The 15,191-nt window shown below is 39.4% G+C and overlaps 1 protein-coding gene across 3 annotated transcripts in view; it reads left to right on the forward strand.

Annotated features, from left to right (window-relative positions):
- The first annotated feature begins 383 nt into the window (after positions 1–383).
- The window catches only part of LOC134171340 (ras-related protein Rab-10-like), a 31,578-nt gene continuing 16,770 nt past the window's right edge, over positions 384–15,191 (forward strand). For 2 of the 3 annotated variants that reach the window (XM_062633494.1, XM_062633496.1), the window contains exons 1-3: positions 386–609; positions 6,695–6,755; positions 7,847–7,985. In XM_062633494.1, coding sequence (XP_062489478.1) covers positions 441–609; positions 6,695–6,755; positions 7,847–7,985 — 369 coding nt within the window. In that variant the 5' untranslated portion in view covers positions 386–440. Of the gene's footprint in view, positions 610–6,694; positions 6,756–7,846; positions 7,986–15,191 lie in introns of all 3 variants that reach the window. The other variant, XM_062633495.1, reaches the window with a different exon arrangement.

Raw genomic sequence — 15,191 nt, forward strand, 5'->3', positions numbered from 1 at the left:
GTTATTACCTTTTTAGCAAACATGGGAATTAAATAATTTCGAGCTTGGCCAGTTTCGTATTTTCTGTAACGTGAACAGATTTCTGGTTGCCGTAACGACCGCAACATGCAGCCAGATAGCAAACCCAAAAGCAGACACATGCTTTATTCTTCCAAGCCGGTTTAAAAGCCGACTGAGGCCCGCGCCCCCACGCCCCGCAGCTCCGCACGCCACAGCGGCACCCTCCGCGCCGGGCGGCCCGGCCCGGCCCACCTATGCCGTGCGGCGGTTGGCGGCCCCGCAATCGCCAGCGGAGATGGCGCGCGGCTCCCTCACCCACACACCCGCAAGCGGGGGCGGTGCCCGCAACCTCTCAGCGGGCGGCCCCGGCCCCTGCCCCGCCCAGCCTCGGCTTGGCCTGGGCCGGCCCGGCCCGGTGCGGTAGCCACTCGGGGCTCTCCATGGCGGGGCAGCGGCCGGGCGGTGCGGGGCAGCTGTCGCCGCCGCTGCTGGTGAAAATCGTGATGGCCGGGGAGTCCTGCGTGGGGAAGACCTCCATCGTGCGGAGGTACACGGAGCCCAGCTCGCCGCCCGCTGGCGCCCCCACCTCCTCCTACTTGGCCACGATCGGTGAGTGACCGCGGGCCGGCGACGGCGTCAGGATAACCGGCTCTGCCGGCGCTCTCCCGCGTCCCTTGGTGCCCGCCAGCCCGCCGCACGGCCCAGCAGCCCCGCCGTGTGGCTGTGGGCACGGCAGCGCTCGCTGTCGCCCTGAGGGGCTGGCGTGTGTCCCAGCGGAGCAGCGGACGCCTGGGCGCCCGCCTCGCACCCGCCCTCTGAGTAGCTTTTCCCTCCCCGGGAGCGCCTCACGGCCGCGGGCCGTTTCAAACAGAGCCTGCCCGGCGCTGACTGTGTCTGAGGTGTCAGATCTCCCTCAGTTATCTATCGCATGTGTCCAGCCACGTCTAGCGGAGTAAACGTTTGTAGAGGTTTGACAGCGTGTCAGGAAAGATGTCATCCTGGCTCCAGAACCGTTCTGTGCAGGCTGTTGGTCTGGGGCATTCGGAACCTACTCTTAAACTTACGGCAACAACTTGTTTCTTACTTCTTACTGCCTACAACTCCAGACAGAGGCCCTGTTGCTATACGCCAGTCTGGGTGCAGAGGAAACGTTATCTACTTTAGAGGGTTGCTAGACATCAGTAAAATGCCCAGTTCCTTCATCTTTCATACCAGAAAAGGATTTAACTTTGTGCTGATAATTTTAAGGTTATAAAATCAAGATGCATTCTACTGTAGATAGTCATGTAAGTGATTATTAAAGCAGGTCCGTTGCTGTGATGGACATCACTAACCCTTGCCAGACCAAGGTGGTTTTGCTGCCTGGCTGTGCTGCCTCCCGGGCACTTCTACAGGTGGGGAATGATGGGGAGCCCCCATTATCACGGTGTGACAGCCCCGTGGTGCCCCAGGGAATGGCAAGTTGACTATCCATATGGTGAAAACATATAATGTGGGTGCACTGCTTTGATTTGCTGTGGAGATTTTCATAGAATCATAGAATCAACTAGGTTGGAAAAGACCTTTGAGATCATGAAGTCCAGCCATTGCCCCAGGACTGCAAAGACCACCGCTAAACCTTATCACTTAGGGCTTCATCTACATGGGTTTTGAACGCTTCCAGGGATGGTGTTTTCCTCAATTTCTGGTTGGGAAATTTTCAGTTTTAGAAGTTTCTGTGTCTGTAAGAATTTTTTTTTTTTTTTTTCTGTGCTCTTGAAGAGGAAGTTAAAGTATGCACAAGAAATTGTGTGTTTCTGCATTTGGAATATGCATGGTCCTGTTTTTTTATTTTTCAGTGTGGGATGAGTTGGTAAATAACAGGTAGTAGTTGGTCCAGGGAATACTTACTGTAAGTAAGGTGACTTGACCTACTCACATTAGAACGGCTGAACTTAAACCACTTTGTATTTTCTTACGCACTCTCGCAAAGCAGCTCTGAAACCAACACAAACAAAAAATGAAGAACTCTACTAGCATTACAGTAATGAAATTGATCCTTATAACAGGCAACTTGTTACCAGGCTTAGCAAGGAGTCCCAAAGAATGGCCATGAAAATAAATATCAGCTTTGTTGATGTGTTTCATATTGGAATATAGATTCCTGACCATGAAGTTATTATTTTGAGACACAATTTCATTTACTCTTAATTCAGTCCACTGCAGAGTCAAAAACTCTTGTATGGTGGTGATATTAAAAATACATTTTCCAATTTGTGGGTTGAAATAGTTTAAGTTTGGATAGAAGAGCTTTGTGACAGTTATGGACTTAATAATATTACTAATTTTATTACTGTTCCTGAATCCTGTTCTCATGAGATTTAAAGCTTTTTAAACAAATGTTTAACTGAAATGTAAATGAATCATATATATGTGGTATTTGTAACCTGATGTGATTTTAAAGTTATTTCTGAAGTATCGTGTTCTATTTAATTCCCTCTGAGGAGGTATATTAGAGCTTAAACTTTTGAAACAAATGGGAGTGTGAATGATGGCTTACAAAAGAGTAATATTGGAAGTGGAAGTTTCTTTTTCATGAAGACAGCTACAACTGAGAGCATGGCTTTTTGGTCGTGGCTCAGAACGGCGTAAAGGAAGTGCAGTAGTTTTTCTGTTCATGATGTCTTCTCCCTCTGTGTTGACACCATCAAACCAAATAACTGATTTCATCTGGACGCCTTTTTATTTCATACAAGCTCAGTCATATGATCTCTATCTGTCATGCAGCCTATTCATGCAGTTCATCTGATGCTAATTGATTTTTCACCCTACCTGTCCAGCTGAAATGGTGATTTGAGTAGAGGAAAGATTATCTAGGCTGTGCAGTCTTTCAGCCATCTGAGTTCCCTGACAAAATCATGTGCCTTCCTTAGTGGCAAAGGGCGGTAGGCACAGAAGTTAAAAGGTTTTTGGAAGTCTCGTTTCTGTCTCATCATGAATCAGTTTTGTGTTACTGGGAAAAATACGAGCGTTATTGCGGGGGGGGGGGGGGACCCAAACCAAGCAAACATTTTGTAATAGGCTTCTGTAGTGGTGGGCTTTTATAAAATAATGTATTTTGTAGTTAGTTTAAAAAAAAAGAAAAGCCTCCACAGTAAATTTTCATTGAAAGCTTCTTACGCAGCACTTAAACACTCAAGGCTGTGTGCCCTTCCTCCTCTGCAATTATGCAGTTTGAGTAAATTATAAGCAGATATAGTTTTCTAATAAAACTTATATGCATCATAAGTCAAATGCATTGTATTATGAATAGACTATAAAGAATAAATGGTTTTGTTTAAACAATGGCATTGCATATAAAGCCATAGAGAATGTTTATGAACACACACCCCCCCATTTGTATGCAAGTGAGCAGGACTGTGATCTGCCAGGATGCGAGGTGGTTATTTTGCTGTATTACAGTGGGGTCCCACAACACTCATGTTTTCTGAGAGAAACATTTCTGTAGAGGTGCGAGTCCTCCCAAATCTGTCATAGTTGGAAGTGCTACAACTCCCACTTCAGGATTAAAAAAAAATGAAAATATTATTTTGATTTTTTTTTTTCCCTAAAAAAAAAAATTACTCAAAAAATATATATTTATTCAGAACAAGATTCCCTGATACTCACTTTAGAAGGAAATAAAGTAGAGTTAATCAATAAAAATTATTCCAGTTGACGGTAAACATGTCCTGTTGGGTTAACAACACTAGTAGTAGTCTGCATCTTAATTTTATTTGTTGTTTTTTTTTTTACAAGGCTTTTTTTTTTTGTCACTCTTACTTTCTTAGCAAGCTATCTGAAGCCGTGAATTGCTTTTTTCACCACAACAGTAATTATCAGTACTCCTGACTGCTTAGATACCATTGTGCTTCAGATATGCTTTGGCATATGCAGGAGGATTCAAGTAATGCACCAATAGCTAGTAAGCATTAAGTACCGGTAGGCCTCACACGGTGGAAGCTCAACCCGCAACATCTCTCTGGGCACTTGTCTAGCTCAGGTGCAGGACTGATACCAACTGCTTCCTTCCTTGTAGAGTTGAAGACTGTCCTGGTTTCGGCTGTGTGACAGTAAATGGGCTAGGTAGAACTGCACCTGGGCATGTACCCCTCTCTGTCCACGCTGTCACTTTTGCATCCTGCCAAGTGCTCAAACTCACATTTTCACTGGATAAACATAGTGGGTTTTTTGGGTCTTTTATGTCAGTAACTTGCCAGCTGTACTAGGATGAAAAGCATGTTGTAATTTTCTAGGCCAGCTGCAAAAGTCCTTCTCGAAGGACTTTTGCAGCTGGCCAAATACTATTTTATAGATATTGAGGAAAGAGAGGGGCAATTCACATCGGAATTCCCCTGTGACTGACTGTTTTGGTACTTTTTAGGTGCACTAGTCCTAATATGGGTACATTTATTGTTTGGAATATAAATAAAGGAAATTAATCTTGTGGCTTTAAGACTTGGAAATAACAATTAGAATTTGAACTTATACCCATCTTACCACTGTTTGGTTTTATCTGACAGCTTAAAAGAAGCAAGTACAAGCTGTTGCAGTCAAATAACATGTCAAGAGCAATAATCAATGCTTGCTTTGTTATGTTGATCATGTTGTGTAATACATGGGCTTAAAAGCATCTGAAATCTGTGAGCTGTCTTTGGCATTATATTTCTAATTTTTCTTTTCTGTCTTTCCAATTTGCTAAGTTTGCTGGAAATTTCATATAAAGACATGAACAATTCATGCATGCAGAACATATTGATTTCTGTTTTTCACTAACATTCATTGGCCTTTTAGGTCAATAAATTTTGAAGTTGACTTAAGAAGTCAATAAGCCTGATTTTAATTTAGATTAAGTTTTAGTCTGATTCAGCACTCTGCTTCCCTTTTTATAAATAAAAAAAGCTTATAGCAATTTATTATTAAAATGTATGTCAACTAAGAACTGTTTCCTATAGGTCTGGGAATCCCTGGATGGATTATAACTTTTTACTGTATTCCCAATGCACCATTTGAAAGTGACATTTCAGCCTCCCAGTGCGTACTCTGTCTCTCTCAACTGCTTTAATGTCAATTGTAGGAAGTGATACAGATAATTAAACAAACCATGTGAATTTCAGGAGCAAATGTTTCCATCACATTAGAGTTCCACCTTACGTGAGCAAATTTGACTTAAATTACATTTCCATCTGACATTATTAATTCCATCAAGGAAGCTTTGTTTAATATTAATTACAGATATCAATATTATTTCATCTTTCCATTGGAGCTTCAATAAAAAATCATCAAGTGAAGGACATGATCATCATAATAATTTTAAAAATCCACCTAAACTCTTTTACCACATACACACAAAAATATTAATAGCATTGGAATCATGCATGTGAGAGTGTACTTGCCAAAGTTTTGTGCACAATACATCTGTCAGTAAAAAGGAAGGGAGCATTTCCTCTGCTGCAGTTTTGGTTTACTGCCATGGATGCTTTCCTTTGATGAAGTAATTTGGCAGACAGATTGTTACAGAAATTATTACAATGGTATTAATTTACAATTTTTGTGCCTTTTCAGTCTGTTTAGTTCTTTCAAATGGCATTGCTACGGGTGAAAAGCCACTCTGAAGTCATGTTAAGGAATTGTATTTTGACCTTAGGGAATTTTGACTGTGCAGTATGGGGAGCTATTCCAGTGTCACCTTCACTTAATATACTTGACAAAAATAGCCTTATTGTTGGAAGGAAAAAAATTGAGCAGAGAAATTATCAAATATGATTTCAAATTTCAGCAATAAAATAATTGGGGAAAAAATGGTTAACTGTGAGAAAATGTGTCAGTCTAAGGCAGCAGCTGATGGCTGGAAGATTCCAATACTAAGATTAGACCTTCAACAAATCATAAATCCAGGTATCATCTACCACATTTGGAGTACCAGCACTCTAAATTATGAGGAAAGTATCTTTGAGGAAAGATCTGTAGTGTATGTAGAGAAAACATGCTGCACCGATTTCAAGTGCTAATGCTGGATTTTAGCACTAGATCTGGGATATACAGTGATTAAGGCTGTAGAGAGAATCCTCTTCATTTTGAATGAAATCCAGTGTGTGTTTGACTTTACATTGAACTAGTACAGCTAATTCCTACTTCTGTTCATGTAATTCTAGATTTCTTTTTTTTTTTTTTTTTTTCTCTTAGGGATTTGGAAGTAAGGCCAGAAAAATGGTGCTGTACATATAACAGTTTTGTAAGCATTTCTACCTCCCCATTCATAGCTGCCACACTGTCGTGATGAAACTGGAAACAACTGAAATCATCAATATTTTTGTCCAGTACTATTGTGTATAGGCCATGAAACTGCTGTTGTGTCACTTGCCTATTCATAGAAATATCTACCTGTAGTTTCAGAGTATCTGCACCTTTGCTTTGGCCTGCCCCTCCATTGCTTTGTATTGGCATTGCTTTGCGTTGTATTTGTGTAATGTATTGGCACATAGCTGTTTTCACCACTGAGTAATTCCCTTTTACAGCTTGAATTTTGAATGTCTATGGTTGGCTAGTTATTCTGTTTGATATAATTCCTTCTCACTTTCTGTTCAAAATTGCATGATAACTAGAGCTAAGAAACACTCTTCAAAGGGAATCCATGTTGTTACAAGAAATGTTACAGATTTTCTTTTTCTTCTAGGCATTGATTTTAAAGTAAAGGCAGTAACGTTTAATGATACAAGAGTGAAACTTCAAATATGGTAAGTTTTAATATATATTACAAATGAGAGCCAACTAAATTACATTACAGCATGAAAAATCTCATCTGCTTTTAATTGTGTATCTTCCTAAAGTGCAGCTGTTCCTACTAGGTCATTTTAAGATTAGAATTTGGCCTAGGGGAACAAATCTTTTGCATTAAACTAATGTAAGTTAATAAGAGGGTTGTCGTCAGGTTGCTTTAACAATAAAACTTGCAGCATACAAGCAATGAATATCTACAATCCATACTAAGCATATTTAATTGTGTAGGAATACTGAAGGAAGTGACAATGCAAGAAAATTTTACATTTCATTACCCATCAAATGCATGTTTGAAAGGGTCACCAAGAGAAAGTCAGTAAGATTAATCTTTGGGAACCTGCACTCTGTTTTTTGGTTTTGAAGTTTTTCTGAGAGCTATGTAGGGCTACTGACAGCCGTCTCTCCAGGCATCCAATACTGAAGGTTATTTATATTCACCAGTATTTAACTTCTCAAGAAGTAACTCTGTACATTAATTATCTGACCAGTATTAGATCTGCAGTTTTTCCATCTCAGGTTTTAATACCAATGGCTTGGAGACTTGTTTACAGCTTTCTTAAGGCACAGTTCTGTGTAGGAATCTCTGCATCCCTGTACCTTATGTCTTTTTTCAAAAAATATGACTTCTGTCTAAACCAGCTTACTGTCTTTGTCACAGTTTACAAAGGGTTTGTCAGATTGTGGGATGTCATCTGACTCCTGCAGTGCTTGTACTTGAGATTTTTTTTTAAATCACCTGAGTAGTACTGATCTTAATGATTATGTATATGAAGAAGCGGTGATGTTACACTCAGTCTTCAACCTCTGGTTTACCTTCCCTAGTAGGGCTGTAGTATTCAGAATAAATTTCCAGGGTATTTCTTTCACTGCTCTGTCTGCCACCCAGATTCTCTCTCATCCTTATCTTGTTCCTTTCATGTTAGGGGATGCCACTCAGAATTTGGAGGATGCGCCTTAAAATGATTTTTCTTGGGAGTTCTGCAGTTTGATCATCCTTGTTTTTCTGTGTTTTTTTTGTGTGTGTGTGATATCTTACAATTTCTTTCAGGGATACGGCTGGCCAGGAACGATTCCATACACTTAGTACTAGCTATTTTCGTGGTGCACAAGGCTTTGTTCTAGTATATGACATCACAAATTTGGACAGTTTTCACAGTATAACAAGCTGGATGAGAGACATACATGAGGTAAATATGTCTAACAGTGGTTCATCTCTTATGGAAGATGGTTAATGAGTTACTGCAGTTAATGTTTTAAATGACTGCACGAGATCTATTCTTGTCCTTTGAGCTGCCTGTTTCTAACCAGAATTTCTTACATTTAACTCAGCACACAATATAACAGTAAGATTACTGTTATCTGGAACTGGAATACAGTGTATCTGATCCAGGAGAAGCCTGTGTTGATGCAGGGGTGTTTTCTGAAGTACTTTTAAATAAAACATAGCTTCCAATCTGGTTTTGCACATATAGAGTTATGGTGCTTTAATCACTGGTGTGAATCACAGAATCATAGAACAGTTTGGGCTGGAAACAACTTTGAGATCATCTAGTTCCAAACCCCCTGCCGTGGGCATGGACACCTCCCACTAGACCAGGTTGCTCAAGACCCTGTCCAACCCAAGATTTTACTTTGCTTCCATGTTAGAATTCCATATCACAGCTAGTTATTTCCCTTTCCTAATGTCATTACTTTAGTGGAGTTACCTCATCCGAGGAATCAAAAGAAACAAATCAAACATCCTCTTTGTCCCTTCTGGATATTGCTTTTGAGAGGGTGGTTTCAAGAGTGAAGAACTGGAGGAAGAAAGAGAAAATTCTGTTTTGGTGGCAGTCAACTGTTTGTAGCTCAGCTGCTTGTGCTACTGCAACCGGAAACATGTTTTCATGTGATGTAGGAAGTGATTCAGCAGCACATGGCTACCAGATGGGTCATATGTTCCCACCTACCTTCCTGCTCCTGGCTTCCATGTGCTGCTTCTGGAGCTTGTTGGAGCCCTCTGGGGTTCACTGTAACTTTATAGCATGGTAAGAAACTAACAGTTTATATAGTTTTATGCTCCATCAGTGAGTTTAAGAGGTTCACAGAAAGGTTTAACAGTTATCAGAGTTGTCCTGAGGTAAACAGGTAGGAGCAGGAGGGCCAGCAGAAGAACATGTGCAAACAATGTGAGGAAGGAACCAGGAAGGGAGGAGTGGGCAGGCCCTTAGACACTGGATTGTTCAGCTGCCTGTAACCCTGTACCCTGAGTCTTCATTGCTAGGTCTCTTTTGATGTTTTCTCTGTTAGGTAGAGGCAGGTCAGTTTCAGAATAGAATAATTTATCTGGAAAGGACCTACAGGGTTCACCTGGTCCAGCTGCCTGACCACTTCAGGGCTGAACGAAAGTTAAAGCATGTTCTTAAGAGCTTTGTCTAAATGACTCTTAAACACTAACAGGCATAGGACATTGACCTCCTCTCTAGGAAGCCTGTTCCAGTGTTTGACCATGCTCCTGGTAAATAAGTGTTTCTTAATGTCTAGTCAAAACCTCCCCTGATGCACCTTTGAGCCATACCCACGTGTCCTGTCACTGGATATGAGGGAAAAGAGATCAGTACCTCCTTTTCCACTTCCCCTCCTTGGGAAGCCATAGAGAGCAATGAGGTTGCCCTGAGCAATAGTCTCAAAGTTTGTAGTTAGCATGCTTGTATAAGTTGGTAGGCTTGTGAATGAATCCAAGCAAGGTAGTGTTCTCTTTTGATTAAAATCAAGTAAACAGGCAGCTTTTTGTAATGCTCTGTGAATGGGTAGGAATATGACATGACTGATAGGAGAGTTTGTCTTGGGAAAGCAGGCACAAAGTAAAACCATAAAAAACTTTATTTTTTCTCTTCACAGCTTCAGTATACAGATGAATTAATGCATTACACATGTTCATATATCTGATAATACATGCATTGGATATCTTATGCTCTTGGTAAAATATTACATTTATGTTACCTCAGTATTAAGACCATTACTATGGTGACCTAGTACATCATTGTTCTTCACCTTAAACCCACCTTGAAAGTTTTAGTGACAAACAGAGCCTAAGGTCAGTAATGTGTTACAAAGGAGGTGTGATGCTACAGTATTCTTAGTGGCTTTTCTGCACACACTTCAAGCTAACATGTGTTTTGTTACTTCATTAAGAAAAGTGTGTACCCTCCTCCTGTTAAGCAAACCAGCAAAAGTCACAACTAGATATGCAACTTTTTGTACATTTTCATGGTTAGCTAACATTTAATTTGACACGCACTATGACAGCAGGTTTACTGCTATCGAAAGCTGAAAAAGGAGATTATCCACATATATCCATTTTTTATATATATAGCTTAAATAGGCATATATCTGTGTATATAAATGTATATATAAAATACTGATCTGTCTTCACACTGTCCAGAGGGGTCATTTTTTCCTGTCATCTCTGATTAGATCAACAGATTGATCCAGTGGGCTACAGTGCACAACCATAAGCACAAAGAAAGTATCAGGACTGTCAGGCTAGGGTGGAGGGAAGGATGGGACTAGCTTTTGCAACCACCATACAGCCTTAGATCTGCTTAAGTCAATCAGGAAATTGCACCTGCACAAGCCTGCTTTCCCTTTGTGACACTTAAAAGCTTTTGTGTAAACATACTCAAGCTGTTAATATTTATACTGTTCAGTTGTGACCCCTGAAGGTACTTTGTTAGTTTAAATATTTTAAAATGGGAAAATACTCAATTTAAAACCATTTCTGGGAATGTAAATTGCATGATTGATTGTACCAATCTCAAAACTAGCAATTAGTGAGTTTTGTAATAGAGCTAGATAATAATAAAAAATTTAATTCAGTCCTAGTGGGATATCAATTTCTGAAGTGTCTTGGAGAAAAATATATGGGGCAATTCATTGCAAAAGAAGTGTTTTTAAGCAATAGCTGTTAAAACACAGGGCATTTCATGAAAATTAATTACTTACTGGAGGTTGGTGACATTCCTGCATTTGCTTTGGTCTGTGAATGCAAGCCAGTATTTAATACCCAACAAATGCCTAGGATTAAACTGGCTGTTGCTACAGCACCCTTTAAAATATGGGAACATAGAAAAATATGAATAAAATTTTAAAAGAGAAAAGGCTGCAGGTTTTATTAAACACCAGACTAATAGGTAATGTAAAGCTTACATCTGAGCCAATCAAACAGGATTTTTTGAGACAATTCAGTTATTACATTATGGTCCCACTTTTTTTGATTCTTTGTACGTAGAGATTTTAAGCAGGAAGTTTATTAAAATCCTGTCAGTGTGCTGAGCTGTTTTTACATGTTGAAATTAACAATCTAAGCAATTTAGCATTCCTGAAAAATCCACTGACTTTATAAAAACTGGTCAGACAGTGCTTTTACAATCAGATTACCAGTAATGTTGTCATTGTATTTCCATTATTTTAAGTGTGAAATACAGCAACTTTCCTATTAAGAATTAATTATTGTTAAAGGAAGTTTGAGACACAAATATGCTGTCATATCTGTATTGCTGTAAAATTTGTATTCAGAACTAGGGGAGACTGAGAAACATGACTGTGCTTAAGAAGCTTACTAGACAAATGCACTCACAGTTTAATATCTTAGGACATTATTGGCAAATCCAGTACAGGTATACTGGATTTGTAATGCAGTCATTAAAAGCATGATAACTGCAGGAAATTTACGTTACTGAAACCATTCCTTATTTGTTGGATTGGGGGTCATGTCCAGTTTAAGGTGCTCCTCTTGTTTGTTGATACAGCTTTTAGCTATTGTATTCAGCTGTTCTGAAAGGCTCATTTTGCTTGGCCTTTAGAAATTAAAAACTGCATAGCAAATTCATTTGCAGAAAACAATTCTTTCTGGGATGTTTTGAACAATATTCCAGCCAACATACTGGCAAAAAGTTTCTCACAACAGAGTGGTCAAATGCTCAAATAGGTGCCATGAGAAGATCTGGAGATACTTAAAACTTGATTCAACAGGGCCTTAAGCAACCTGACCTGACTTTGAAATTGGCCTGTCTTTGGGCAGAGGGTAAGACCAGATGACTTCCAGAATTCTTTGCCAACCCAAATCACTCCATGATTCATGCATTGCATCTGAGTTTCCAAAAACTTTTTACAGAGATAGTAGGTCCTAGTCTTCTTTTAAAACATTCGACTGGTTTTCATTGTGCTAGTCTCCTGCTGTGGCCATGAATGTGACATTACCAGTTTCCAACAATTATCTCCACACTGGAAATTCTCCTCTAGCGCAGAATTTTCTCATGCAGTAGTGAGTCTTAGTTGACATAACTTAGTGTTCTTGGAATAGAATCATAGAATGGTTAGGGTTGGAAAGGACTTTAAGATCACCTAGTTCCAACCCCCCTGCCATGGGCAGGGACTCCTCACACTAGACAATGTCACCCAAGGCTCTGTCCAACCTGGTGTTGAACACTGCCAGGGATGAAACATTCACAGCTTCCTTGGAGCAATTCATTCCAGTGTCTCACCACCCTCACAGTAAAGATCTTCTTCCTTATATCCAGTCTAGATTTCCCCTGTTTAAGTTTTAGCCCTTTACCCTTTGTCCTATCACTACAGTCCCTCATAGAATCCCTCCCCAGCATCCTTATAAGCCCCCTTCAGGTACTGGAAGGCTGCTATGAATATATTAGTTTTCTTTTTGTACTACCTGGGGAAGTGACATTTCAACTAGGATAAAAAAGTGTCGATGTGTTGGGTCGCTGCTGTTTTTTGCATAGTGCCTTTTCTGATTCTGTTCATTTGATGCATCTGAGAGCTGAGATACTGGACTGTCTCTCAGAGTTTCTGTATCATACTTAAATAAAAGCAACACAGCAAATTGCTTTACAACTGTAAATTAGTTTGACTTCAAAATCTTCTGAGTTTTTCTTCCTCAGATGGGAAAGCTTGATGTCAAAAGGATCAAATTTTTCCAGTTCATAGATAGGTTTGTTATGGCTCTGATAAGAACTGAAAATTATTGTTCTTATCACTTTACTAAGTTGGTTTATCTCTAATCCCAGATTGGTTTCAGGATAAATTGGTTTACATTTAGTCATGTCTATGTTTGCTAATAGATAAACAAATCCTTTAATTTGTTTATTTCCACTGAACTACTGGAAACAAGGCATTTGCAACTGAAGTCATGCAGTGGCACTTAGAAAAATACATGGAAAGCGACATGTAAGTGAGTCATAATATGAATGCTACTCGTGATGCTGTCAAAGAGATTATGAAGACAATGTATTCCTAACAAATTACTCTTCATTAATACAAAAGAGATGTTTCTAGTGTCATCGTCTAGTAAGTAGGAAGAAGAAACTTCCCAGCTTTATGGCCTTCCCCAGCTCTGCCCTCATCTTGCTCTATGACTATGTGTATCTTTTTCAGATCTGAAAAATTATATTAATGCTGCATTTCTTCTTCAAATGCAAGCTAATTATTACCTTAGTATATGTATCAGGTATGGGTTCTTGATCTCACTGTTTGGACCTCCAAACAAACTTCTGTTCCCTTTTCAAACTGTAATAATTGTGTATCAAAGTCATGAGGCCCTTCACAGCTATGCCCTGGAAATTTGGTGGCGGGAAAGAGTGGTGATTCTTTAAGATCTATTTCTAGATAGATGGCTTTATAGAACAAGGAGTCTGGATGAGCTGATAATTATGGTCAGTTTGCTGCAGTGGAGGTTGAGGCCAACCATTCACGGTAGAGTGTGCTTGCCATTTAAAAAGTGAAGGGATAGTTTCTTCCAATGATGTATAAGTACAAATGTGATGTAGTTCTTTTTCAATAAAGATGTCTCTGCTGCTTTTGATACTCATACAATCATAGGATTACTTAGGTTGGAAAAGACATTTAAGATCATTGAGTCACACCACTAACCTAACACTGCCACGTCCAGCACTAAACCATGTCCCTGCGTGAATTCGTAGGTGAATTGACAGCATTTCTGTGAAATTCTGCAAAATAAGAACAACTGTGGAAAAAATATTTGGGGAAAACCAAACAAACCGACCCCAAGAACTCACAACAAGTGACATACAAAAGGGATGAACAAGATATTTTCTCTTTTTGTGTTTTTGATTTCTGTTAATAGCCACATAGTCAACCAAGTTCGGTGTCCAGGCTAGGTGAAAGTTGAGCAGTAATTAATGGAAAGCATGAATGGATGGCTCCTATCAGAGTAGGCTGCCAAAGCACACCATGGTGTTATGGTGAGAGAGTCCAGTGTTCCTTATCTGGTCCATGGCACCACTTCATTGGAGGCTCTGCTGCTGCTCCCTCCTGTGGCCACTGGTCCAGGCAGCCTGGCTCCTGTCACCAGGAATCCAGCAGGGGAAAAAAACCTTTTGCCAAAACCTGATGGCTTCAAATTCTGCCAAACACTTCAAAAAACTTGGTCAGTCTTAGTAAAACTCTGGACTCCAATTTTTTGAGACATTAAAAAAAAAAAACAAAACAACAGGCTAGGTTTTCTCTGAGTTCAGATTATTTTTATTTAAAATTTTAATAACATGTGAATTTTTAAATGTTAAAATCTGAAGAAAATCTGAAGAGAGTGAACCAAAAATCTGGATATTTTGGATTTTTGAGATACCAGGCAGAACAATTGGATTTGTTTCTTTCTTCTTTTTTTCTTTTTTACTTCTTAAAAAAACAAAAAACAAACGACATCTTTTTGCCTTGATAAAATGGATGAAACTCTTAATAGTATTTTTCCATGGCATGGAAAAAAAATGTTTCCTGACACCATTAGCTTAGTCAGTGCTGACTTGCATAATAGCATCTTAGCGACTGTAAAATAACCATCCTCTTTTTGCTATGGATTTTTGCATTTGGAAAGCTTATTCCTGAGCTATAAATAAAGGAAGATGAAAATACACTTGAGCTTTTGGAAGCACTGAAGAGCCATATTTTTGGCCAATTCAAATCCGTGTACCTCTGCGTTTTTTATGCCAACTGAGCACATGGTCAAACGTCTGCCTAGTCATATTGACTTAATTTTTGAAGCCTTCATCTACATAATCAGTTTTCAGATTTTAAAATGGATGCCATTTTGGTGTGTAGTCTTAGTTTTGTAAAGGCAAGAAACTGCAAGATACCATCTTTAAAAAAGGAGCACTTTCAGTGCTTTGGTGGAGGATCCAGTCAAAGTGAAACTGCATTATTACATTATATCTATGTAGAAATAATAGTTATTTGCTGAAATAAATACTTAGTGATTGATAATACTGATTAATACTTAGTGAAAGGCCTGGTATCTATAACATCCTTTAAATTTTGTTATTTTTGAAAGTGTTTAAAAAGAACATTCCTACTGCAAAAGTTTGTGCAGTTTGTACAGAAATAAA

This window comes from Pezoporus occidentalis, unplaced genomic scaffold, assembly GCF_034315485.1.
Source record: "Pezoporus occidentalis ecotype Australia unplaced genomic scaffold, CSIRO_AGI_Poc_V1 ctg4, whole genome shotgun sequence".
Classification (NCBI taxonomy): domain Eukaryota; kingdom Metazoa; phylum Chordata; class Aves; order Psittaciformes; family Psittacidae; genus Pezoporus; species Pezoporus occidentalis.